Source organism: Giraffa tippelskirchi, chromosome 6 (assembly GCF_054371585.1).
Source record: "Giraffa tippelskirchi isolate mGirTip1 chromosome 6, T2T-mGirTip1v1.2.pri, whole genome shotgun sequence".
Lineage (NCBI taxonomy): Eukaryota > Metazoa > Chordata > Mammalia > Artiodactyla > Giraffidae > Giraffa > Giraffa tippelskirchi.
In genome coordinates this window covers 164,950,528-164,978,478 of record NC_137280.1, presented here as the reverse complement: position 1 = coordinate 164,978,478, position 27,951 = coordinate 164,950,528, and the positions used below count along the sequence as shown (strand labels likewise).

The following is a 27,951-nucleotide window of genomic DNA, read 5'->3' as shown; positions in this document are numbered from 1 at the left end:
ATTTTACTCTTGTAACTTTAGTAAGGATCATCTTAGTCTTGGTATTTTAAGGAATGTTACTTAATGTTTATCTTCTTTAATGTACTGAGCTTAGAAATCTAGTTTTTAAAATGTCTGTAAAAATCAATTACTCAAGACCTTCTAATTCTATACACTTCCAAATTAACATTTTCTTTGATTTTGTTGATTCTAAAAAAAATTGAAATACTAGTGTTAAGTGGATCTTAACCCTTAGAATATGGGACAATAAATAAAATTCAAAATGCAAGTTGGTGACTACAGCCATGAAATTAAAAGATGCTTGTGTCTTGGAAGAAAAGCTATGATCAACCTAGCTGCTGCTGCTGCTAAGTCGCTTCAGTCGTGTCCGACTCTATGGAACCCCATAGATGGCAGCCCACCAGGCCCCCCCATCTCTGGGATTCTCCAGGCAAGAACACTGGAGTGGGTTGCCATCTAGACAGCATATTAAAAAGCAAAGACATTACTTTGCCAACAAAGTTCCATCTAGTCAAAGCTATGATTTTTCCAGTAGTCATGTACAGATGTGAGAGTTGGACTATAAAGAAAGCTGAGCACCGAAGGATTGATGCTTTTGAACTGTTGTGTTGGAGAAGACTCTTGAGCGTCCCTTGGACTGCAAGGAGATCCAACCAGTCCACCCTAAAGGAGATCAGTCCTGGGTGTTCATTGGAAGGACTGATGTTGAAGCTGAAACTCTAATACTTTGGCCACTTGATACAAAGAATGGACTCATTTGAAAAGACCCTAATGCTGGGAAAGATTGAAGGTGGGAGGAGAAAGGGATGCTAGAGGATGAGATGGTTGGATGGCATCACTGACTTGATACACATGAGTCTGAGCAAGCTCCAGGAGCTGGTGATGGACAGGGAAGCCTGGTGATGGACAGGGAAGCCTGGTGTGCTACAATCCATAGGGTGGCAAAGAGTCAGACAGGATTGCGCGACTGAACTAAACTGAAAATGTTAATGATGCCTTGCAGTGTGACATTCCTAAGGCCATGATGATGAGTATAAAGTATTTAGCTTGAGATCATGGTTCCTCACCCTTTGCACTGTTGAAGTTTTCAGCTTGTTAATCTTTTGTTTGGGGAAGTGGGTGCTGTCCAGTGCATTGTGGATTGTTTGGCAGCAACCCTGGCCTTTACCATCTAGATGGCAGTAGCATTTCTCCTGTGCTGTCAACCAAAAGTGTCTGGAGACACTATCAAAAGTCTTGTGGGGGGTGGGGGGTGGGGCAGGTATCAAAAATTGCCCTTGATTGAGACCACTGTTTGAGAGAGACTTTGGGGATATGATGACAAAAGCTTTACCCCATAGAGAAAATGATCAAAACACCTTAAGAATTAAGTACAGGTTTCCTTTCAATTGCTAAGAAGATACAGAAAATTTGAACCTAATTAGACTTATTATGAGCACAATACCTATAATGTGAGGGGAGAGGTTAATATCAGGATTTTATAAACCACATAACTTTACTCCACTGATGTCACAGAACTTCAGAAAGGAAGAATTTTTAGAGTCATCTAGTGTAAGATCATTCAGTGAAACTGGTTTCCTGAGTAGATAAATGACTTGCCCCGGTCTTACAGTTAATAAGTGGCATCATAACAAATGGTACCACCAATACTTGTTTAATTAACAGTTTTCTGGAAGAAACAAGCTTGTAGCCTTTAAAGTTCCCATTCTGATGTACTGTAGTATATATAGGAAGGGACACATAGCTGGACTAGTGTCCCTAAACTGGTACAAAAAGAAAGCATCACATGATGTTGAGACAAGACAGAGAGTTAGAGTAATAAACTAAAGGGACTTGTAATTCTGGCTGAAAATACAAACAGGTTCAAAAATTGCTAATTTCAGTAGTAAAGGTAGCACAACGTTACAAAAAGTAGTTTTGAGAGTCAGTCTATACAAAAACATTGAATGTACCTATTTATGATGTTTGATAGTGAGACTTTTTTTTAAAATTTATTTTTAATTGAAGAATAATTGCTTCACAGTACTGTGTTGGTTTCTACCAAACATCAATACAAGAGACCTTTTTATACCCCCTGAAACTCATCTTTAAACTTGCACAGAAAAATCTGAAAGATACTGTGCTGTAAGTCATGCAGACATGCCATTAACAGCAGCCTTGACCTATGTGTCAGTCAAGTACTGTATGTGGGCACATACAGCAGTAATACAAATAGTCTTGACAGTTTATTTAAGTTTCCTAAGCTCTGGTGAGAGGATGAGTAAGTGAAAATATGCTATAAGCAATTATTACACTGAAAACCATCTTTGATTTCCCAAATATCAATGTTTAAGTGGCTCTTTTCCTTTTATTGATTTTAACCCTAGGTAAAATAGAATATCATTGTTTATCAAATAATAAGCTATAACTTTTTATTCCATTCATTTATTCATTAAACAAAACATTTAACTGTGTGCCTACAATGTACAGGCACTATGCTGGCAATGGAAAAAAAGGAGTACAAAGGAGAAACAGGATCTGTGCACTCCAAGAATTATTATCCCACTGAGGAATAAAATTTAGATCAAAGTTTAACCACCTCACACAGAGTGATAGTGATATGGAGTACATGGCATTCAATCTTAGATTCTTTTTCATTATTGGACTGACTGAGGAAACAACAACAACAAAAAACCCATTTCAAATAGGATAATACGAATGGTTGTATCTGACTTTGGATTAACCTTACTTTCCAAAAAGTAGAAGGATTTTAAAGAGAAACTGGTAAAACTCCATGAAATGAGCACATACTACTTCATTTAGTATTCACAACAAAGAAATTTAAATAGTATTATTTAATATTTAAATTTTATTTAAAAAATTACTTAAATTTAAAGAAGTTAGCTTAACTAATAGCTCTAAGATTATACTGCAGGTTAGTAGTAAACCGAGAAACTAGGATTCAAAAGTAGGCAATCTGATTCTAGATTTCCACTCTTACCCCCTATGACTGGTTGCCTAATTTTGAGGACTGAGTAAAATGAAAGAAAAATATTACAACAGAAAACTAAAGTTGGAGAGAACTGACAAAAGCAAGTAACAAGAAGCTTATAGTCTATAGAACAAATTTAAAGTAAATAAAAGCAGCCATTGGATATATAAATCAAAATAACTCATGAACTACACAATTTTATAGACCTTTAATGTTTAAGGAAAACAAAATTACTAGCATATAAGTAATTTCAATATTTTAAGAAGATTAAAGAAAGCTAAAGATTTAGCCAAATTAACACAATCTAGGGATTAAGAGATTTACTTTCAGCTTTGTGGAGAAATAAAAGAAGTCAAAAAGGGTACATGTATGTGTCAGGATACATTTAATAGGAGGCTTCCTGTGTGCTGTTTTCAGTCTTGCATGAATTCTATGTTCCTTAACAGCACCTGAATACAGGTGCCAGAGAGCTGGCAAGCCGGCTTTTGGGGATAATAGAAATTCATGTATCTCATTCATATGGAAATTCCATATGGTGAACAGCATCCATTTACAAGTCTCCTCCTTTCTGATATGTAAAGTAACTGTTACAACCCCCTCTCTAGAGAATAATTCTAACCTCCAGCTTTCTAGATGACTTGTTAGACTTTTTTTTTTTTTTTTGACTTGTTAGACTTTTGATTCCTATCTCTGCTAAAAAGGGCTATCTGGTAAGAGAGTATATATATGCCCACAATATGTTTAATAAAGGCCTTTGTTCCACCAGAGCAATGGTCACCCTGTCTTTCCTCATTCTCTCTCTCTCTCTCCCTCTCTCCCTCTCGCTCTCTCCCTCTCTCCGTTTCAGGCTGTTTCCACGGAGCACAGGTGTCCACCGTGTTTACTTATTTGCCCGGGCTTTCAAGACCTCTTCCAGAGGGCGCCCTGAGCCTACGTAGACGGTGCTAGCTCTTTGTCCTAGAGTTATATTGGCATACTGTGTAAACCAGGGAATACCAGCCTCTTTTCTTCCTTCTTTTCTTATCAGTCGACTCTGTACCCCCAAGTTCCGGTCCATTAAAGGACCACAACATGTATGTATTACAGTAGTGGGCTGTCTATGAAAATCATTTTTTAAAACTTTTTATTTTAGATTGACATACAGCTGATCAGCAATGTAAAGACAGTTTAAGGTGGACAACAAAGGGAATCAGTCATATGTATACATATCCATTCTCCGCCAAAGAGAATCACTTTTATTTTATTTTTTACCTGATGGAGTGATGTCCTGAAGTATAGTCCAGTTTTCCAAATTTTTGTGTTCGGTAGCCATGCTTCTCCATGACATCCATCCATGTTGTGTAATTTGGATCTAAGCCCTTAAAGTTGTTCCAAGATTCTGTTAAGTGAGTGAAAAGCCCACTCCACATTGCTGGTGGAAAAAAATGGGATCAGTGTAAATAAAGCTTAACAATTTGTTTTAATGACTGAGACAATTATACCAAGAGAGAAAAGAGATTACTAATTTAGATCAATCATAAAAATAATCACTATGTATTTATTTATTGGTCAACTTTCCATGTTGGTCAAATGAAGTACAGATCTCATTTCCCCAAAATTCCCAAGGATTTTCCTTGTTTCTTGTCTTGTTACCGGCTTGCCACAAAAAAGTTAAGTGTACTATGTCTTCTCTCTTATTTTCTACAGCTATGAGTGTTTAGTCAATGAATCTTTCCCCAAATATTAACAGGAAAAAAGTGAGAAATAGACAAAAATACAATAATACTAGGGGACTTCAATACCCCCATTTTCAACAGCAAATAGATCTTGCAGACAGAAAGATCTGTCTATATCTTTCTGTTTGTATTTTCAGACAGAAACTCAAAAAGGAGACACTAGACTCCATGTTAGAGCAGATGGACTTAACATTTCCAGAACATTCCATCCAAACACAGAAAGTACATTCTTTTCAAGTGCAAATGAGATATTCTCCAGGAAGATCATATGTTGGGTCATACAACAAGTCTTAGTAAATTTAAGAAGACTGAAATCAATCAAGCATCTTTTCTGACCACAATGATGTGAAACTAGAATCAATTACAAGAAGAAAACTGGAAAACTCACAAATATGTGGAGATTAAGCAACATGCTCCTAAACAACCAATGGGCCAAAGAAGAAAAGAGAATAAACTATTTCTAGACAAATGAAAATGGAAATACAGCATAGCAACACAAATGGCATGCAGAAAAAAGCATTTCTAAGAGGGAAGGTCAAAGCTATAAATACCTTTCAGTGGTATCAGTCGTAATGTCTCCTCTTTAATTTCTGAGTCTTTTTTTTTTTTTTGGAAAGTATAGCTAAGGATTTGTCCATTTTATTAAAAAAAAACCCTTAGTTGTATTAATCTTTTCTGTTGTGCTTTTAGTCTCTACTTCATTTATTTCCACTTTGATCTTTGTTTGTTTTCTTTCTTCTACTGACTTTGGGGTTAGTTTGTTCTTTTTTTAAAATCATTTGCTCTGCAGCTATGGTCTAGTCATGGACCTTGGTCCTGGGGACACAACGGTTTATAAGGCCCCAGTGTTTGGAGCTTAGCTTTGGTAGTTACCTCATTGTTGTTGGTTTTTTTGGAGGTAGCATTATGGCTGTATATTGCTAGAAGTATTGGGTGATGCATATAAACCTAATCTGACTGATTCAACACATGAAAGTGTTCTTATTCTCTTTAGAATATGGTGTATACCTTAAACTAACACAGTGTTTTATGTCAATTATATCTCAGTAAAGCTGGGAAAAAAAGCCTTTTCCCTTTTCTGTGTACACATGTAGTAGGGTTGAATCCTTTTCTCATCTAACAAAATGCTTTCTTTATAAGAAGTGGAATAGGGCATCACCTGGCTTTGGAATCCCAACACTGCTACCTTTGATAAGTTATACAACCTTCCAGTACTTTAGCTTTCATCTGCAAAATGGTTATAATAACAATTTCCACTTTGTGAAAATGTGGAGAATTACATAAATCAAGACACACAAGGCAGTTAGAATATGGCCAGGCACACAGTAAGAATGCAATACATGTGAGTTTTTATTACAATTATTCCCTTCTCTTTGTTCAAACTGTTCAAAATATACTTCTTCCAGGAAAAGCACTACCTAACATCTTTGAAATCTTTAGAGTTCCTTGAGCACTTTTAAAATCCATTATCTCATTTGATGCTAGAAACAACCCCTGCGAGGGACACAGCACATACAGCATTCTGTGATTAGGAAACTGAGGGACAGGCCTGACATAGTCCATTGAGGACTGGAACCCAGTCCTCACCTCACCTCACCCTAATACATCTCTCATTCCACTTGCTCAATAAAGAACAAAAAATGAACAACAGTGTTTGTAATACACCTGGTCCTTCATCATGGAAATATCATTTATAATATACTTTAGGTTTCTTTTAATCATCAGTGATTATATAGTTGGTAGTGCTGAAAATGTAGTCACACACACACACACACACACACACACACACACACAAAACGTGTGGCTCAAATCACAGAGAATATGATGTCAGGAACTTAATGGACAAAAGAAAACCATTGGGTGCTATTTATGAGTTCCAGTGCAAGCCATCATAAAGTGGAAGAGAAAGAAAACTCTATCAGAGAACAGAATTTATAAAAATGTCAATTTCCTCTATTTTTCAGTTAGTCATGACTTAATATCACCGATATTTTGCTATTAAAACTGCCTACTTCTTAAATTACTATAATAAAAGTAAACAGTTAGATATGGGATAGAAGTGAATTGAGACTAAAGGAAAAAATATCTAATCTGAAATAATACAGAAAAATCCAGGTATGTCTGAGAAGTTTTATCTACTTTGTAGCTCAGATGGTAAAGAATCTGCCTGCAATACAGGAGACCTGGCTTCGATCCCCAGGTTGGGAAGATCCCCTGGAAAAGGGAATGGCAACCTACCCCAGTATTCTTGTCTGGAGAATCCCATGGACAGAGGTACCTGGTGGGCTACAGTCTATGGGGTTGCAAAGAGTCAGATAGGACTGAGTGACTAACACTACTTCAGTTCAGTTCCTTACTATGAAGTCCCCTCTCAACTACTTATCTCTTACTGGAAAATTTAAATGGAACCCTTTTAGGAAATATAAGCATTTCCAAATTTTCCTGGAGAGTCAAGAGTTTCTTAGTCACCAGTCATAAGGAAATGAAACAATAACACTTGAACTAAACACCGTTTTAGGTGATAAAATTTCTACTCTTAGAAAAGCCCAATACCCAATGTTGTTGTTTAGTCACTAACGCATGCCTGACTCTTTGCAACCCCATGGACTGTAGCCTGCCGTGCTCCTCTGTCCATGTGATTTCCCAGGCAAGAATACTGGAGGGGTTGCCATTTCCTTCACCAGGGACTCTTCCCAGTCCAGGGATCAAACTCACGTTTCCTGCATTAGGAGGCCAATTCTTTACTGCTGAGCCACCAGGGAAGACCCCAATACCCAATACATACCTTAAAACACACCTCACATATATTAAAATTTTTTATTAGATGCCAAATATGATTTACTATCCTATTTTGGAGTATAATCTTTTAAAGTGTGAAAACATTTTCAGTGTGGGGGTATTTCCAGTAATATTAAGCATGTTCGTACCTGCGCGCGATGGACAGCAGATTGGAGAGTTTGTGTAGGCATTTAGAAAAGAAGTGCCATGTGCTTTCATGAAGTTGATAAAAGGAAGTTTCACTACCTGACTTCCTGGATAAAATGTTAGCCTTCCATCCTGGAATAAAGAAATTTAACTGTTTGTGAAGCATTGATTACATTGCAAAAGAAGAAAATACTTTCCTTTAATTTTAACCATAAAATTCACAAGTAGTTGGGACTTCCCTGGTGGTCCAGAGGCTAAGACTCCATGCTCCCAATGCAGAGGGTCCAGGTTTGATCCCTGCTCTGGGAACTAGATCCCACATGCCACAACTAAGAGTTTGCCTGCTGCAACTAAGACCCAGTATAGCCAAATAAATAAAAAAAATATTAAAAAAAATTCACAAGTAGCAGAAAACTTCAATATGATCCTAAGAACCTTCAAATGATGAAAACAAGTAGAGAAAGTGTTATCATTCTCTGGCTCATAACAGTGCAAATTCATGTTGTGTGACACTTGGATCCATTTGAATACAGAAAATAAATGAAAGAAATTAATGGAAAGTTGGATGGACTGACTGAACCAATGTTTGTTGAGTATTTGGTATGTGCCAGGCACTAGGAAAGATCTGGAGATACAATGGTGAATAAAAACAGAGTCCCTGGCCTCATGAAGCTTATAGTCTAGTGGGAGAGGCAAGAAACATCAGCTCAGTTCAGTCGCTCAGTCATGTCCGACTCTTTGCAACCCCATGGACTGCAGCACGCCAGGGTTCCCTGTCCATCACCAACTCCTGGGGCTTGCTCAAACTCATGTCCATTGAGTTGGTGATGCCATCCAACCATCTCATCCTCTGTCATCCCCTTCTCCTCCTGCCTTCAATCTTTCCCAGCATCAGGGAAACCAAGAATAAACCAAGAATAATTACAATACCATTACTGCGATATGGCCTTGAAAAAATATCTAAGATACAGAATAACAAAGGAAACCTACTTTATAAGAGTGAACAGGGAAGGCTTCTCTGGGAAGTGAGACCTAAAGAATGAGGAGGATCACCCATTCAAATAAAGTAGAGACGCCTGCAGGACTTAAGTGGAGATAACAACTAGGCAGTTAGAGAAATGAGCCGGAAGGTTGGAAGAGATGTTTGGGTTGGAGATACCCATTTTGGAATTGAATTGGGAATTGAAGAACTCTTCTTGGTAAAGAGCAAAAAGGGAAAAAACAATGTTCCAGTCTTGGAGTTATATCTATTGTATGTTTTCAATTTAATTTTGTAAATAAAATACAGTTTAAAAGTGAGCTTATCCAAAACACAGGGCATACATAAATCTTTGAGATTTATCCTGGTGAAACAAGGCTTTAATATATTCATGGTATTGAAAACTGTGAGACAATGAAATCTTTTAGGGAGAGAGCGAAGAGAGGAAAGAAAGAAGCCCTGAGGAGTCCCAGATAAGAAGAGAAGGCAGTGTGGGAAACAGAAAGAATGACTAGTGAGGGAGGAAGATATCAGGAGACTGAGTCTCATGAAAGCTGAGAGAAGACAGTGTGTCAAGAGAGAGGGAATAGCTGTGTTGAGAGGGTATGTAAATAAGGTCAGAAAATGCATATTGGAATTGGTAGCTGGTGATGTTGACAGGAGCATTTCCATTGGAGCTGTAAGAATGGACTCCTAAAGCAGAAAGGGAAAAGAGAATGGGAGGAGAGATGGCAGGTGAAGAAACAGCTTCTAAGTAGTTGTTTTGCAAAGCAAAAAAAAAAAAAAAAAGGATGGATGTTAGCTAATAGAGGGTTAGATACAGGAGAAATGTGGGATTAAGGTCAGGTTTTTTTTAAAAAGATGGGGAAAATTAGGGCATGCTTATATGTTGAAATAAATACCACTTCTAGCAGAAGTAATCACTGAATACTAAGCAAGTAGCTCCTGATTTCCCGAATGATGAACTAGGGAGCCCAAGACAAAAGTGCACACTCTACCCTTGTAAGAATTTCACTAAATCCATAAATTGAAACTCTCAGAAACTTATCCTCATAAAACCCAAATGCCTACAGATCTTATTCCTCCAATCTTTTGGACATGAGGAATAATAACCATTTGTGGTCACTGGCTGGATTCTAGACAACCCATGGGCCCAGGTTCATCCTTTTGGAGGGGTGGAACAGGAGGTCTTGTAGCAGAAGCACTGGGATGCCATACAGTTCAGTGAGGCTTGGACTCCAACTCCTGCAGGCTAGTTTCAGTCGGGTGTAACAATCACTGAATGGCTACAGAAGCGTGTCTGTAACTCATGTTAGCAATTTCTTACTCATTTCCATGGAAAGCAGACTAGAAAGCAGGTATCTTTAAAGAGCAGAACAGCAAGGATAGCAAATGGGGGAGGGAATAACTACCTCACTTCGGGAAGTTTCTAACACAGAATATGTAAAAGGTGGTCCATGTAAAGATTACTGCTTACAATACAAAGGCACTCAATAAATATTCAGTGAGTGAAATGAAACAAGTCTTTAATTCAGAGCTGTATAATTTACAAAAGACAAATTCAATATGGTCAAAATGCAACACTGCATTTTTGTAAAACTTAATAAACCTGGATTATGTGCACCAATGGAAAGATTTATATTTGATTAGTTTCTGAGAAAATATTTAAATTATGCCACACATATTCTCAATGTCAAAAGCATACTAATACTTTAAATGAAGATCAAAACTATATTATTAGAGAAGATATTGAACATTTCTAGAAGTTTTGGCTTTTTAACTTCATGTGGTTTTTACACGCTAGCAAATACTTTTAAAAATAGGCTAAAGTGGTACCACTGCTCATGGTTATCAATGGGAGGTGGTTCCCATAGTAATTCATTCTGAACTGAAATGGATCTTAACATGGTTAGATGAAAACCACAGAGAAAGTAAGTTTTCTATAGTGTGGTACTGTAGTTCACAATGAATAGTCAGCCATAGGTCTAAGTACAGTTCCAGCACATTTTTGTTGGGAGAGAAAATCTTACAGAATGGTTTTCAGAATAACTTTCATAATTTAATAATAGCCCATTTTAGTTTCCTTAAGGCTATTGCTACAGTTCAAACAAATACAGTACCCTAAAACTGGGCATTTAAAAAAGAAAAAGAGACTCAATAATTGGCTTTCTGAGCACCAAAGAATTGATGCTTTTGAACTGTGGTGTTGGAGAAGACTCTTGAGAGTCCCTTGGACTGCAAGGAGATCAAACCAGTCCATCCTAAAGGAAATCAGTCCTGAATTTTCATTGGAAGAATTGATGTTGAAGCTGAAACTTCAATACTTTGGCCACCTGATGAGAAGAACTGACCCTGATGCTTGGAAAGATTGAAGGCAGGAGGAGAAGGGGATGACAGAGGATGAGATGGCTGGATGGCATCACCGACTCGATGGACAGGAGTTTGAGCAAGCTCTGAGGGTTGGTGATGGACAGGGAAGCCTGGCATGCTGCAGTCCATGGGGTCACAAAGAGTCAGACACAACTGAGTGAGTGAACTGAACTGAACTGAAATGAATTGGCTTTCTGCATAAAAGTGCCAGAAATGATACCAACTGCCTTTTGCCTTAGTTTTTGAATTCTGCGATTATTCTTGACTCTCCTGGGAGGCAGGCATTTCCCCTCTTGGGATGGATAAGCTTTTTGGTAGATATAATTCTGTGATCTGGATTGAACCTTCTAGAGCCATGACTTGGTTCAGCTCAGTTCAGTTGTTCAGTTGTGTCCAACTCTTTGCGACCCCATGGACTGCAGTACATCAGGCCTCCCTGTCCATCACTGACTTCTGGAGTTTGCTCAAACTCATGTCCATCTAGTTGGTGATGCCATCCAACCATCTCATCCTCTGCCGTCTCCTTCTCCTCCCACCTTCAATCTTTCCCAGCATCAGGGTCTTTTCCAATAAGTCAGTTCTTCGCATCAGGTGGCCAAAGTATTGGAGCTTCAGCTTCAGCATTAGTCCTTCCAATGAATATTCATGACTTGGTATGCAACTCCTTATTCTGCGCCAGGGAAAACCAGTGAAGTTTAGATTTCAAGACATCATTCTAATGAAAGAATATAATAGTAATCTTAACTGTCTGATTTATTATCAAGCAAGACTGTTTAGAGCATTCTTTTCAGATCTGTTTATCAGACTGAATGAGAGCCTCGCTAGACACTGCTACACAGTCCTGTGTATAGTACTCCTGAAACCTCATCAAAACTACAAACAGCACAGTTGTAGGGGTGAAGGAGGGAGGCAGAGAGGATGCTTACACCCTTAAACCTTTAAGACTCAGGCTGAGGTGTTTATTTTCTCTTTTAATAAATGGGTTTATTAAGATATAATTCACACATCATACAACTAACCCATTTAATTTATACAATTCAGTGGTTTTTTAGTATATTTAGAGAATGTGCAAGCATCATCACAATTGATTTTAGAACTTTCTCATCATGTCCAAAAGAAACATAGTATTCCTTAACTGTCACTCGCTAATCCTCCTGTTCTCCCAAATCTAGGTAATTGTCGGTGTGTCTCTACTTTCTGTCTCTGTAGATTTGCTTTCTTTGGACAAATGGAATCATACAGTATGTCATCCCTTCTGAGTAGCTTCTTTCACTTAGCGTAATGACTTTTAGGTTCATCCACGTATGTATGTAAGTAACAATACTGCATTTCTTTTTTATTGTTGAAAAATATTACTAAATTTTATCTGTCCATTTATCACCTGATATATATTTGAGTTGTTTTCACTTTTTGGAAGTATTAATATTTATGTGCAAGCTTCTGTGTGGACGTATTTTTTTATTTCTCTTGGACATACACCTTGAAGTGGAGTTGCTGGATCAATGTTAAACTCATGTTTAACATTTTTGGAATTGCTAGATTGTTTTCAAAAGTGGCTGCACCATTTTACATTCCCACCAGTAGCATATGAAGGTTGCACTTCTCTTGTATTCTCATGGCTCTAGTGTGTCTCTGATTATAGTCATCTTTGTGGGTGTGAACTGGTGTCTCATGTGGTTTTGATTTGCATTTCCGTAATGATTAACAGTGTTGAGTATCTTTTCATATGTTTATTGACTATTTGCATATCTTCTTTGGAGAACTGTCTATTCAGATCTTTTGCCCATTTTTAAATTGCCTAAGGGCTTGCCAGGTGGTGCTTGTGGTAAAGAACCGGCCTGCCAATGCAGGAGACAAAAGAGACATGGGTTCAATGCCTGGGTCGGGAAGATCCCCTGGAGCAGGAAATGGCAACCTGCTCCAGTATTCTTGCCTGGAAAATCCCATGGACAGAGGAGCCTGGTGGGCTACAGTCCATGGGGTCACAAAGAGTCAGACGTGACTGAAGTGACGTAGCACACATGAAAATTGTCTAACCCGAAGTCACAGATTTGCACCCATGTTTTCTTCTAAGGGTTTAAAAGTTTTAGCTTTTATGTTTAATTCATCAGTTCACTTTGAGCTACTTTTTAAAAATGGTGTGAGACATTCTGCATGTGGATAATCAGTTTTCCCAGCATTATCTGTTGAAAATACTATTCTTTCCCCAGTAAATGGTCTTTGCATCTTTATTGAAAAATCAAATGAGAGTTTGAGAGTTTATTTCTCTACTTTCAATTCTATTCCATTGATTTATATGTCTATCTTTATACCGGTGACACACTATCTTGGTTACTATAGTTTTGAATTTAAGGTAAGTTTTGAAGTTAGAGAGTTTAAGTCCTCCAATTTTGTTGTTCTTTTACAAGACTGCCTTGGGTATTCTGGGTCCCTTGAATTTCCATATGAATTTCAGGATGGTTTTTTTCTGTTTCTGCAAAAATGTCATAGTGATTTCTGAAGAGATTGCATAGAATTTATAGATCAATTTGATGATTATTACTATGTTAACAATATTAAATCGATTTCATAAACATAAGATGTTTATCTTGGTGTTCATTAATTTCTTTCAACAATGTTTTATAGTTTTTCAGAGTATAAGAATTGAACTTCTTTGGTTACATTTATTCCTAAGTATTTTATATTTTGGATGCTATTTTAAATAGAATTATTTTCTTAATTTTATTTTTAGTTTGTTCATCAATCAAGGATATAAAAATACAGTTGATTTTTATATATTGATCTTATATCCTACAGCCATGTAGACTAACTTATTAGTTCTAAAAGTTTTGCAGTAGATTCCCTAGGATTTTCCTTACACAAGGTTATGTTATCTGCAAATAGAGACATTTTTCCTTTCCAATCTAGATGACTTCTATTTCATTTTCTTGTCTAATTCCCTTCCTAGAAAACGCCAGCTTAACTGCTGAATAAACACAGTAAGAATAGATAGCCTTGTCTTGTTCTTGGTCTTTGGGAGAAAACATTCAGTCTTTTATAGTTAACTATAACATTAACTGTGGATTTTCTGCAGATATTCTTAATCAGGTTGAAAAAATTCTATTTCTACTTGGTTGAGTGCTTTTATCATGAAGGGTTATTGAATTCTGCCAGATGCTCTTTCTGCATCTATTAAAATGATCACATGTTTTTTGTCCTTTATACAATCAACATGGTCTATTACATTGACTAGTTTTCAGACTAAACTCCCTTACATTTCAGGGATAAATCACATTTAGTCACAGTGTATAATCCTTTCTGTATATTGCTGAATGTGACTTGCTAGTATTTTCAGGACCTTTTCTTCTATATTCATAAGAGATATTAATCTGCATCAAAATTTACATACACACATACAGAAAAACCTATGTGTTTATACTATACTAAAAACAGACAAACAAACCCCAAACATGCCAGTCATCTTCGGAAGTTTCTAGGATGCTGTGACACACCACACAGATTCCCTTTTAGAGTAAAGATTGCCTCTGCTGACGATAGCTGTCTTGCTCCAAATGGTGCCCCATTCTGGGTGCATTCCACACATAATAGCCATCAAACATGAAGGCAGAAAGGCCTGGTCTCCTCCCCCAAACTGGAAACAGCTCCGAAGCATCATACTAGTTTGAGAACTACCCACAAGGTCAGCTGAGGCCTCCACTGGGACAGTGACAACAGTCAGTTCTCTTTTTGCACAATCCTGCTTCCTTCCTTTCCCTTTAATCTCAAGAGCATTGATAATAAACTCTTTCTCGTTACTTTCTAAGATTCCCTGTTAGGATCCTAAGTTTAGATAATCATAAAGATTACTTTAACTAATATTCTCAATAAATTCTAGGGGTATATCCAGATTATGTAACTTTAATTTTCCTGGGTTATTTTATGAGGAAGGCAATACAACATAGTCATTACAAGCGCTCTTTGCTGCCAGATGTGCTTAACACCAACAATCTACCTGACCACAGTAACACCCTGTTATAATAAACTAGTATTATAATTAGTAGTCAAACATTTGTCCAAGCAGTAGTTTTAATGTCATGGATAATACTAAAAATAACAGGTAATGTTAATATTTCTATTGTTTTTAGTTGATGGTTTGGGAAAGTTACAAAGACTGTTTAAGTTTGGGATTAAACAACAACACACACACGCATACAGGTTATCTGGAATATGGGAGAATGGATCAAATTATGTCAAGTAATGAATATAAATCAGCACAAACAGGATTATCAGACGACTGGGTAATAAAAGAACGTTGATCGCTGGAAAGCTAACAGGCTTTTATGTTGATGCAGAATGTTATTTTTCCCCACAACTGAATCAAGCGGGGATATGGACTGAAAGTTTATTAGTAATTTATCTAGTGGGCCAGCAATGAAAAAAAATTTGCTAAGATGCGAATCGGAGTGCATCTTACTAAAGTATGTTTTTATGTGTGTTACATGTATATCTATGTGGTGCACGTAGGTCTGTACGGGGCGTCAAGGTAAAATGCATTTCTTGCTTTGTATCAGGACAAAACGTTTTTAAAAGTCTCAGATTCTGCTCCCCGAAGCCTGCAAGCAGGAGAAGGGCTGGGCCAATCGCGGCTGTGCAGCAGGGCGCCCCCTCCCCTGCCTTTCCATACTTACGAAGGAGTCGCTCACGACTAGCACCACGTTAGGAGCATCGGGCCAAGCCTGAACTGCTACCCGCCTCTGCCCACCTGCCTCGGGAGCTGGTGCTGCCAGCGCCGAGGCTGCAATCACCGACACCCACAGCAGCAACATCTCCCTCCGCTTTCTGGGAGCCTGGCCTCCGGGCGCTGAACCCCCTCCCTCTCCCTCTAGGAAGTTCCTCGGGAGGAGAGGAGGGAGGGGATTGCTTTCACCCACAGAACTACAACTCCCATGAGGCTCGAGGCGAGCGCATGCGCAAAGGAGGAGCGCCGTCTCAACTCTCGTTGAAGTGAAGTCGCTCAGTCGTGTCCGACTCTTTGCGACCCCGTGGACTGTAGCCCACCAAGCTCCTCCATCCATGGAATTTTCTAGGCAAGAGTACTGGAGTGGGTTGCCATTTCCTTCTCCAGGGGATCTTCCAGACCTAGGGATCGTACCCGGGTCTCCCGCATTGCGGGCAGACGCTTTACCGTCTGAGCCACCAGGGAATTCCAACTCTCGTTAAGACCTTTTAATCAAATACCGAGCGAACTAGCGCTCTCCCCGACAAAGCCACTTCCAGTCACGTGATCGAAAATGCGCATGCGCCCTGCCTTGATCCTGGGCGTTTTGTAGTAGAGAAGCATCTCCTTTCCCAGGTGGGTTTTTTTTTTTTTTTTTGGTCGCTGTCGCTTTTTGCCGAAGTCGAAGACGGTCGGCCTGTGGAATTGTTACCTAGGGCGAGAAAGGATAGGGTGCCGGGGGCTGCCGGTTTGGCGCCGGGCGAGCCTGGCCAAGTGTCAGGCGAGACCGGGAGACGGTGAGGTGGCAGCCCGTCTGTCACTGAAGCTGAACCGGCCGGTTCCTTGTGGGGCGTCTGTCTGTCTGTCTGGACCGCCTCACGCGGGATGCGGGTACCGTGAGGCGCCTCGAACACCTTCCCCCGAAGAGTATTTCCAACCTGCCTTGTCCTGTTCCCCGCTTTTCCCGTGCAGGGATGCGCTCCGGAGGGGTGAGAGTTGCGGCCTAGTAAGACAAGTTTCATCTTTTGGGGTGAGGATGAGCTTAGGTGCCCTTTGCCTCCAGAGTGTGAAGGAGAGAAGAGCTGGACGGGCCCTCAGAGGAAGAAAGGCTGGGCTGTGTGGCTTATTCGAATAACCGACATAGATTCAGAATACCATTGTTCCGCTGCCGTGGTTTTTAAAAGATCTCTGGTTCTCTGGACTGTTGAACTCCTTTGGAGAAATCTGAGGGGAAGAAAAAAAAAAAAAAGCAGGTTTCTGGTCCCAGAGCCAAGTTCCTGATGTGGTTATTATAGTTTCAGGTGTATAATTTGTGCATCACATTAGTCGCTTTAATCTTTTGATACGAAAAAGGAGGAGTTGTAGTATTTCTGTGAAATCGACTTTTCATACTAATATCGGACATTGCTTTTTGCAGAAAATAATTACAAAAAGAGACAGACTTTACTTATTTCATATGCACAGGGCGCTTATTATGTGCTGAGCGTTATACTAAGCATTTGTTGAGCACCTATTGTGTGCCAAGTACTTTTACGTGGGGTATTTTCTGTTATCCCCACTTTCACCATCAGATAGGAAAGCTGAGACTTGGACAAGTTGAATGACTTGCCCAAGGTTACAGAGGGAATCAGTCTGAGTAGGACTTGAATTTGAGTAGTCTGTCCCGACTCATTGCGTTGCTGTCTCAAATTGTAGGATGTTATGGCATTCTGATGAATTTAATCTATGTTAGTTAGTGAAGCAGCGCTGTTAGTCAGGCAGCATGCTAAACATCTGTGGGAGCAGACAGATACAGAAACAATAGTCCCTGACCATAAAGAACTTAACACCCTAGGGAAAAACAAATAATATTACAGCCTGAGAGGTAATACACATAAGCTCCCTCACAAACAGGATCTGTTTCAAATATTTGTTTTGAGTTAATTCAGAATATAGAACACATTTTGTCAGAGAAACAATGTTGACTGACATTTAGAGTCATTAAAAATATATTTAACTTTATCTATGGGATAGTATTGATTTTGTGAACCCTTTACTCTCTGTGGCCTTGTTTTCTTAGGACGTGTATTCATAGTTGCTGATCAAGGTGACTGAATCACATCTTCTTCTTCCTGGCTCTCCCTCTGGCAGTGTAGTGGGAGCAGGTGCTGTAGTGGTTTGGAGCAAGATGGATATTTTAGGGCCCCAGACGTATAGCTCTAGAAGACTCTTAAGAGGCTTTGGCGTCTTGCTTCTCCTCCGACATTCGGTTTGTTCTCCAGTATCCCTCCCAAGTGGATTGTGCAGTCTGTGCCTTTTCATCTCCAGTGATGGGAAACACACTTCTTTGAGGAGCCTATTCCATATTTTTATTGGTGTAATTATTATAAGCTCGTGTTTTGAGCTGAAGTCACTCTGTGTATACTTTTGACCATTCATTAGTCCAGTTATCTTCACTTTTACATGGGTAATCGCTCCTTTTCAGCTACCCTTTTCACCTTCCCCACCAGCTTCCCCACCCCACCCCCCCAGGCCTTCCTGGTTCCTTTGCGTAATTATCTTGTAATTTCAGTTTGTTTGTTTTTTGAACACTCTATTCTGGACATAAAGCATATTTGCTAACCAGTAACTTACCATATCAGAAAAGGTACTTTTGAGTTGTGTGTGTACACCTCTCTGTGTACACATCTCTCTGTACCTGTGTGTGTATAGTGTGTTGCACTGAAGGAAGGGCTCCATTATGTGTATGTTTAAGTCATCAGTTAAAGATCCTATGTTAAGGGTTAATTGCTTTAGTGAAATACTTAACTTTGCAGTTCAGAAAATTCTTCACTTTAAAGTCTGGATGTAGGTTTTGGTTCTTCATAGTCTTTTAGTGTCCAAAATACCAGCAGCACTATATTCTGCTCTAAGAAAAGGAGGCTAAGTGTGCAGTTAGTGACTGTGTGGAATAAATTCAGCCTTCACCTGCTGTGATTCTGTGACTATTTACTGAATATCTGAAGTGTACCAGACACTGGGAAATAAAAGGGAGAATAGGAAAGTCTTTGTTCCTAAGAAACTTCCACTCTAGTTGTGGGAAATAAACACACACACACCTGTAAATTTAATAACAGTGTAAAAGATATCAAAAAGTACAGTTAGCTGCCAAACTAAGCCCCAAACCAGAAAATCCCAAATAGTACTTTGGAGCACGCTGGTGTGTTTCACAGTGTTAATTGCTGTTCATTGAAATAAATGTTCCATACTAATATAAGTTTCAGAGTTTTAAGGTTAAACTATGTTTGGGTCTTTACTGTAGAACTTCTCAGAGCCTTTAAAATGCACTGTGACTTTAAAAAAGTGATATATAGTGTGCAGTATTCACAAAATTGCTAGATATGGTAACACCTTTAAGCATGTTAATGTTCCAAATATATTTGTGAAAATGTTAGTCTAGACAGTAAGTGTTATAAGTTAAGACCTGTGTGAGATTTTTCTGAGAAGACTTTATGCTTGACACTTGAATTTGACCTTGAATTACACGTAGCATTTGAGTAGACAGAAGCAAATGTGAACAGGCTGAATGGGGGAAGTAAAGACGGAGATGTGAAAAGCATTGGGGAATGGTGGAAAAAGTAAATATGAGGTAATACTGAAAAGGGGATTCTTCCTTTCTCACTTTAGCTAATTGAGAATCACTGCATTTTGAATGTAGGGAAACTGAAAACAAAATGTAGTTCAGTAGGGTTTGGAATCTGAAAGGTCATAATGCTTGATAGATGTTGGATACATAAGGAACTCCAAAAATATAGGGAGTTTTTGACCTTTATATAGGGGTTTTACCTTTACATAGGGATTTTTTGACCTGAGAGACAGAATACATTTGTTTAGAACATATATGCATGCTCATGTCTGACTCTTTGTGACCCCATGGACTGTAGCCCGCCAGGCTCCTCTGTCCATGGAATTTTCCAGGCAAGATACTGGAGTGGGTTGCCATTTTCTGCTCCAGAACATGAAGCATCTGTTAAGTTGTAGTCTTTAGTATTTGTGTAGTAACTAATTTGAAGAGGATACTTGTGTTTGATGATAGACATTTTTTGAGGAACACAGACGAGAAGGTTACTTCTTGAGGGATCAAGGAATATAGGATTGGGGGTTTTACATGTGTATAAAAAGTATATAATAACCTTTGTGAGTTAGGAATGGGAAAAAAGTGGTGAAGTTGATTGAAAGGGTGGTAGGGGATAAGGCCTGCAGAACTAGCAGATACTGTGTTCCGCTATTCCATCTATGTACATATCAGGTAAGTGATGTTGTCCTCACTTTACCAATGAGGAAATAGACTTGGAGGTGAAGTAAGGTGCCCAAGATCTGTGGAGACTTGAATCCAGATTCATCTTTGTTGACTTGGGGGGTGGATGTGGCGGAATGAAGGGGCTGACAAAATCTCAGATATTTTCTAAGAACAAAGTTGAAATGACTGAGTAAATCAGTAAAATCAAGTTGAGTGAGGAGGGTAATCATTTGTAGCTGAATAGGGGCTTAGGGAAGTTAGTGACATGGAGAGTCAGGTTTTAACATTTATTTTGCCTCCCCACTTCCTGTTTAACTTTTATTTTACTTTCCTAGACATTGTGAGGATCACAATACTTTCTTTTCTTTCCAGTAAGACCCTCTTCTATGGAACTAACCCTTTTATTTAAGTATGTATATCACTAGTGCATAGTTTAGCAAATTTACTATTTCTTATTCATCTCCACCTGCTTCACCTAAGTTTTGTTCATTTCCTAGTTCTAGAGAAGCATTTTTTTTTCCTTTTTTTCCTTTATTCCGTTTTTCAAAACCACCTCTATTCTCTCCAGGAAGCATTCTAGATTAATTTTGTTTGACAGAATCCATTCCAGAGATAGTATCAGAAGATACTTAGAGTTTGTAGTCATGTAGAATTTGTGTTAGTATTTCAGATGGCTAGTTAGATGGATTGTTAATATCTAGAAAAAGTTTGGTCTGTTTAATTAAATTTACAAACTAGTTGCCTGATGTGGGCAGCTTTTTTTCATATTTAAAATTCTTTATGTGGCTTAGAACAAGATTCACTTCAGTGTAATTAGGTTGCAAACTGGGAGTAAGTAAGTGCCTTTAATGGAGGAGGAAATGGCAGCCCACTCTAGTGTTCTTGCCCGGAGAATCTCATGGACAGAGGAGCATGGTGGGCTGCAGTCCATGGGGTCACAAAGAGTCGGGCAGGGCTGAACAACTAACACACACACACAAGTGCCCTTAATTGTCCTAGATTCAAAACAAAGTGTAGAAGTGGATAATATTCTCTTCTGGCTGAGTTTTTTACATTGAAGTCAGTGTATTTTTAGTTTCTGTATTTTTTTTCCAAATATGATTGCTTATGGAAGTTTCTTTTGTCACCTTAAGGCCATGGAAACACAGTTTAGATGACTTCAGAAATTTGGAGATTATAATTAGTGTCTTTTTAGGAAAGAAAGAAATTGGAAAATTGTACATAATTATTTCTCATGTTTTAAATTATAAATTATGAAAATTGAACCTGTATCTGATGTGTCAAAAAATTCAACATGTTGTGGGTGATATATGTCATCTTTTTTTATGTGCCTGACTGTCTTATGTTTTATTTAATCTAGATGGATAAACATTTAAGGAGCAATCTGAAACTCAGTTTACAAAGAAGATAGAGGTAGTGAGTGATAATAGGTAAAAGGTAAGTGTCTAGAATGCTAAATCATAGGTAGTTGGACTCTACTTTTGCTTAATGACTGATATTACCTATTCTTTTGAGAAGGAAGGTTAAATGGTGCAGGTTATTATCCCAGATTATAGGTCATCACAAAGCACCTTTTGACTTTTGTAGTTAGATTTAAAGGTATCATTTTTTTGCTTTTCTGTAATTAACTTCCATTGTTGTTAATCGTTTCTGTTTCCTCTTCTTATTTTTGCATGTGGAATCCTTGTATGTAGCACAGCTGAATGTGGCTTCAATTTCCATAGCTTTAGCTGGGGTGTGTAGGACATATCAGTTCATCTGCCTGTCATCTAAATGTTAGTTTTGAGGTATATCATTGTCTTTTGGTATGGTTGTCACTTTGTAACCTTTTATTAGGTGCAGTTGTTGCTTTTTATGCTTGATATGCTGAATCAAAACCTTTTAGTGGTAGTAAAAAAAAGCCTTCATTAAGTGAGGATGTGCTAAGTAAACACTTTTCTTATCATTGAGATTGAGGATAAAAAATGGGAGGAGAGGTATAAGGATAAAGTTTGTGGGGCTATGGAAGAATATTAAAGATACTTGTAAAAGGGCTAGGGTTTTCTTTGAGGTGTTGGAAATGCCTGTAATAGAAGGAAGTATCCCAAACAGAGGAATATGAGGTTATGTGGAATCCTTGTGAGTAGTAGGTTTTTACTCTGTGAAATGGGTAGATGATTAGTGCTCTGTAAAGCTTTGTTTAGAAAGTGGGGGAATGAGCCTCTTCCTTCTCCATAACACTTCCCAAAAAAGAGGAAGACATTTTCAGGGCTAGAAGGAGGCAGATTATTCTTTCTTTCAGAAAAATATAATCTCCTGAAACTAATGTTTATTTATATATGTGCATTATATTTTAGGTGAAGAGAGAGGGTTTTAGTGCTAGCTTGTTATGCTAAATGCCAAATAAAATGAACAAAGGATAGCAGAAGAACAGAGGATTCCACTGCAGCAAGATTGTTGTCCAGTCGCTCAGTTGTGTCCGACACTTTGTGACCCCATGGACTGCAGCACACCAGGCTTCCCGGTCCTTCATTGTCTCCCAGAGTTTGCGCAGACTCACATCCTTTGAGTCGATGATGCCATGCAACCATCTCATCCTCTGTCTCCCTCTTCTCCTTTTGCCCTCAGTTTTTCCCAGCATCAGGGTCTTTTCCAGTGAGTCAGCACTTTGCATCAGGTGGCCAAACTATTGGAGCATCAGCTTCAGCATGAGTCCTTCCAGTGAATATTCAGGATTGATTTCCTTTAGGATTGACTAGATTGATCTCCTTGCTGTCCAAGAGTCTTCTCCAACACCACAGTTTGAAAGCATCAATTCTTCAGTGCTCAGCCTTCTTAATGGTCCAACTCTCACATCCATACATGACTACTGAAAAAACCATAGCTTTGACTAGATGGACCTTTGTCGGCAAAGTGATGTCTGTGCTTTTTAACACACTGTCTAGATTCATCATAGCTTTTCTTCCAAGGACCAGGAGTCTTTTAATTTCATGGCTGCAGTCACTGTTCATAGTGATTTTGGAGCTCAAGAAAATAAAGTCTGTTACTGTCTACATTGTTGCCCCATCATTTGCCATGAAGTGATGAGACCAGATGCCATGATCTTCGTTTTTGAATGTTGAGTTTTAAGCAAGCTTTTTCACTCTCCTCTTTTACCTTCATCAATAGGCTCTTTAGTTCCTTTTCACTTTCTGCCTTTAGAGTGGTATCATCTGCATATTTGAGGTTATTGATATTTCTCCCAGCAATCTTGATTCCAGCTTGAGCTTCATCCAGCCTGGCATTTCCCATGATGTACTCTGCATGTAAGTTCAATAAGCAGGTTGACAATTTACAGCCTTGATGTACTCCTTTCCCAGTTTGGAACCAGTTCATTGTTGCATGTCCAGTTGTAACTGATGCTTCTTGACCTGCCTACAGGTTTCTCAGGAGGCAGGTAAGGTGATCTGGTATGCCCATCTCTTCAGGAATTTTCCATTGTTTGTTGTGATCCACACAGTCAAAGGATTTAGTGTAGTCAGTGAAGCCAAAGTAGATGTTTTTCTGGAATTTCCCTGTTTTTTCTGTGATTCAACAGATGTTGGCTATTTGATCTCTATTTCCTCTGCCTTTTCTAAATCCAGCTTGTACATCTGGAAGTTCACGGTCCACGTACTGTTGAAGCCTGGCTTGGAGAATTTTGAGCATTACTTTGCTAGCGTGTGAGATGAGTGCAATTGTGTGGTAGTTTGAACATTCTTTGGCATTGCCTTTCTTTGGGATTGGAATGAAAACTGACCTTTTCCAGTTCTGTGGGCACTGCTGAATTTTCCAGATTTGCTGGCATACTGAATGCAGCACTTTCACAGCATCATCTTTTAGGATTTGAAATAGCTCAACTAGAATTCCATCACCTCTACTAGCTTTGTTCGTGGTAATACTTCCTAAGGCCCACTTGACTTCATACTCCAGGATGTCTGGCTCTAGGTGAGTTATCACACTATCATGGTTATCCGGGTCATCAAGACCTTTTTTGTACAGCAAGAGCAGATGTAATTACCTGTGGAGACATGTCAGGCTATAGAAGGGTATTGAATAGACTGAATTGAATAAATTGAATAAACTGGGAATAGAACTGCCATATGACCCAGCAATCCCACTGCTGGGCATATACACCGAGGAAACCAGAATTGAAAGAGACGCGTGTACCCCAATGTTCATCGCAGCACTGTTTACAATAGCCAGGACATGGAAGCAACCTACATGTCCATCAGCAGACGAATGGATAAGGAAGCTGTGGTACATATACACAATGGAATATTACTCAGCCATTAAAAAAAATACATTTGAATCGGTTCTACTGAGATGGATGAAACTGGAGCCCATTATACAGAGTGAAGTAAGCCAGAAAGAAAAACAACAATACAGTATACTAACGCATATATATGGAATTTGAAAGATGGTAACGATAACCCTATATGCGAGACAGAATAAGAGACACAGGTGCATAGAACAATCTTATGGACTCTGAGGGAGAAGGTGAGGGTGGGACGTTCTGGGAGAATAGCATTGAAACATGTATATTATCATATGTGAAACAGAACACCATTCCATGTTCGATGCATGAGACAAGGGCTCAGGGCCGGGGCAATGGGATGACCCAGAGGGATGGGATGGGGAGGGAGGTGGGTGGGGGGTCCAGGAGGGGGAACACATGTAAACCCATGGCTGATTCATGTCAATGTATGGCAAAAACTATTACAATATTGTAAAGTAATTAGCCCCCAACTAAAATAAATAAATTTATAAAAAAAAAAAAAGAAGGGTATTGAATATTTGAATTGGCAATCAAGAGAAGAATAGAATTTGTCTCATATGGTCTTTAAAAATAACCCACTTAGAGGTATTTGACAGCTCCATGTTGGCTGCTCCATTTAAGTCCAGATTTGTCTGTCTCATTTTCAAAGTTTATGTAAACTGCTGCTCTACCTACCCAGCCTAATTTTCTTCTGTTCTTCAGCAAGTCCTTCCTCTTCCATTCAGCCTGGCTTCCTTATTGTTTCCTACGCGTTCCACACTCATTGCTCTCTCTCCGACTTTGCTAATGCAATGCCTCTGGCTGGAGTAAGTTTCCTTCTTCCGTCCATTCTCAGATCCTTTCTCCACCTCATAGCTGTTGATTACTTCACATCACACTTCAGTCTTCTACATTCGTATTGTACTTGTACTCATTAGCTTTAGTTTAGAATTTGATTCTTCAATGACTCATATGCCTTAGGTCTTTCTCTAGATTGAGATTGTATTCTTCAGAGCAGAGGCCTTCCTTTCTATGTCTTCTGTCAAATGCAGCACATAGCTTGGGAGCTGCATGTTGGGTTGGTGCTGATTGGTTCTGTTTTGTTCAGATGTGCTTTTACATGTATGTTGGGTGATAGAAAAGATGGTGATCTTTGTCCTGGAAAAGTTACATTCTTCTGTTTGCTTTTGCTTGGTCTTATCTTGAAACTGTTTTTGTTCTTTTTTAACTTGGGCATCTCGTGATTATTTTTTTTTCTTGGGTGTCTCTTTTTATCCCTTTCTGTTGGTCCCGATTAGTTGTCATCATCACTGTCATTCTCTTCTTTCAGTCTGCAGGTTTATCTACCAAAGAAACTTTGGTGTGAGAAATATAATGTAGCATCAGCATAGAGACTTATTGGTTGCTTCAAGCAAGACTTGCAGATTATATAAAAATCCTTCTGATGTTTTATATCTGTAAATTTATGCCAGTATAATTTCAGATAATAGAGCAGTGTCCGAAATAAGAGCATATGAAATATGTTGCTTTAATTGTCTAATTATTGTAACGAGGCAAAAAATCCCTTTTGTGTCTATTTAGGAAATCTTGTTTTGGCTATAGATAAATTTATATTTTAATATTTTAATTTTTGTATTATTTGAATCTAAAATTCTTTAAGTCAAAAGGATTTTTTTTTTCTTAATTCCCTGGCTTCTTAAATTTCTTTCATCTTATGCTTGTGCCTCAGCCTGTTTGGATGTAAAGAACTGTCAGCTACCATGTCAGTGAGCCATCTTCTTGGTTCATTTTGCTACCTTGAGCATCGGCGATCTATAATGACCTAATATGTACATAGCTTTGTTTTACGTTCTTGAGGTTAGAGTTCAGTGGAATTGGCAAAAAAAAATACAGATGTGTCTTTCTTCAAGGTCAAGTTGTGATTGAATTTGACTGGTTTACTGGTAAATGGAATAAGTTGTGACATCTTAAGATATGTTAGTTTATTTAAGATTACACTAACATATCTTCAGTGAATATTTTGTCTACAAATTGAAATATCTAGGCTGAAATTAGTATACAGTCTTCTTGAATATTCCTTGCCTTCATTTAAGTATAAACATTACGTTTACTTCTCTTCAAGGAATACTATATTACAAGGAATACTATACTACTGTCATCCTAAAGAAATCCTTACTGTGAAAAAAGTTAAAATCCTGATTTATATTTTATAGAAACTAACATCAAAACAGAATGCTTTCTCAAACTTACATCATAGTTACTGAAATTTATTTGTATTAATGTTTTTACTCTGTGACTTGGATTTATTTTAGCACTTACTTTGTGTAGAATTCTATTGAGATTGGTGTGTGCTTTGGGTCCTGGCCCATAAGATCATTTGTGTTTTAGCCTATTATACAGAGAATGCATATAATTCAAATACAATGTAATTTCAGCAAATATTTGTTAATATATACAGTTTTTCAGATACCAGGTATTGAGGACACAGCAGTTAAGCAACAGCAACAACCCAACAACAGATTAAAAATCCCTGCCTACATGAAGCTTATATTCTGGTGAGGTTGGGAAAAACATAATAAATAAATAAGTATATAATATATTCAGTTCAGTTCAGTCGCTCAGTCGTGTCTGACTCTATGCGACCCCACGAATCACAGCATGCCAGGCCTCCCTGTCCATCACCAACTCCCGGAGTTTACCCAAACCCATGTCCATCAAGTCGGTGATGCCATCCAACCATCTCACCCTCTGTTGTCCCCTTCTCCTCCTGCCCCCAATCCTTCCCAGCATTAGGGTCTTTTCCAATGAGTCAACCCTTCGCATGAGGTGGCCAAAGTATTGGAGTTTCAGCTTCAACATCAGTCCTTCCAATGAACACCCAGGACTGATCTCCTTTAGGATGGACTGGTTGGATCTCCTTGCAGTCCAAGGGACTCTCAAGAGTCTTCTCCAACACCACAGTTCAAAAGCATCAATTCTTCGGTGCTCAGCTTTCTTCACCGTCCAACTCTCACATCCATACATGACCACTGGAAAAACCGTAGCCTTGACTAGGTGGACCTTTGTTGGCAAAGTAATGTCTCTGCTTTTAAATATGCTATCTAGGTTGGTCATAACCTTCCTTCCAAGGAGTAAGCGTCTTTTAATTTCATGGCTGCAGTCACCATCAGCAGTGATTTTGGAGCCCCCCAAAATAAAGTCTGTCACTGTTTCCACTGTTTCCCCATCTATTTCCCATGAAGTGATGGGACCAGATGCCCCATCTAATATAATATATTAGATGGTGATAAGTGCTTTGAAGAAAAATAAATGCAGTATTAAAGAGAAAATAAGAGAATGTTGAGTGGTTGGGAGTTGAAAGAATAAAGTGTTAAAATTTTAAATAGTGTGGCCAGAGAAGGTTTTATTGAAGAAGTGACATTTGACTAAAAATCTGAAGAGATGATCTGACTTTCTGTTTTTTATACATAAAATATGTTTATTTTAAGGGGAAAGAATGTTCCATGTGGGAGGAATTACACATGCCTCTTTCAGAGGTTAAGTTTGTTCAATTTGTTGTAACTGTTACAGTTAGACAGGTATCATTGTAGTTTCATTCAGGCTGAAATTAGTATATAGTCCTCTTGCATAGTCCTTTGCCTTCATTTAAGTATAAACAGACTTTTCGTTTTGACAGAATGTCCAGCAAAGAAGTAAAGACTGCTCTGAAAAGTGCTAGAGATGCGATCAGAAACAAAGAATACAAGGAAGCTTTGAAACATTGCAAGGTAATTAATACTTTT

At 38.5% G+C, this 27,951-nt stretch overlaps 2 protein-coding genes across 8 annotated transcripts in view; one reads left to right on the top strand and one right to left on the bottom strand.

Annotated features, from left to right (window-relative positions):
* Positions 1-16,182, bottom strand: part of ARSK (arylsulfatase family member K) — a 53,968-nt gene extending 37,786 nt beyond the window's left edge. For 2 of the 4 annotated variants that reach the window (XM_081498763.1, XM_081498764.1), the window contains exons 1-3: positions 15,628-15,802; positions 7,614-7,743; positions 4,223-4,382 (exon numbers count right to left, since the gene is read on the bottom strand). In XM_081498763.1, the coding sequence (XP_081354889.1) occupies positions 4,223-4,382; positions 7,614-7,743; positions 15,628-15,765 (428 nt within the window). In that variant the 5' untranslated portion in view covers positions 15,766-15,802. Of the gene's footprint in view, positions 1-4,222; positions 4,383-7,613; positions 7,744-15,627; positions 15,803-16,091 lie in introns of those variants that run through there. The other 2 variants (XM_081498765.1, XM_081498767.1) reach the window with 2 other exon arrangements.
* Positions 16,183-16,245: 63 nt separating this feature from the next.
* The window catches only part of SKIC3 (SKI3 subunit of superkiller complex), a 98,619-nt gene continuing 86,913 nt past the window's right edge, over positions 16,246-27,951 (top strand). For 3 of the 4 annotated variants that reach the window (XM_081498759.1, XM_081498753.1, XM_081498755.1), the window contains exons 1-3: positions 16,246-16,292; positions 21,275-21,351; positions 27,846-27,936. Coding sequence is in view for 2 of the 4 variants with exons in the window: in XM_081498753.1 (XP_081354879.1) it covers positions 27,847-27,936 (90 nt within the window). In the remaining 2 variants the exon portion in view is untranslated. The remainder of the gene's footprint in view (positions 16,293-21,274; positions 21,352-27,845; positions 27,937-27,951) is intronic. The other variant, XM_081498754.1, reaches the window with a different exon arrangement.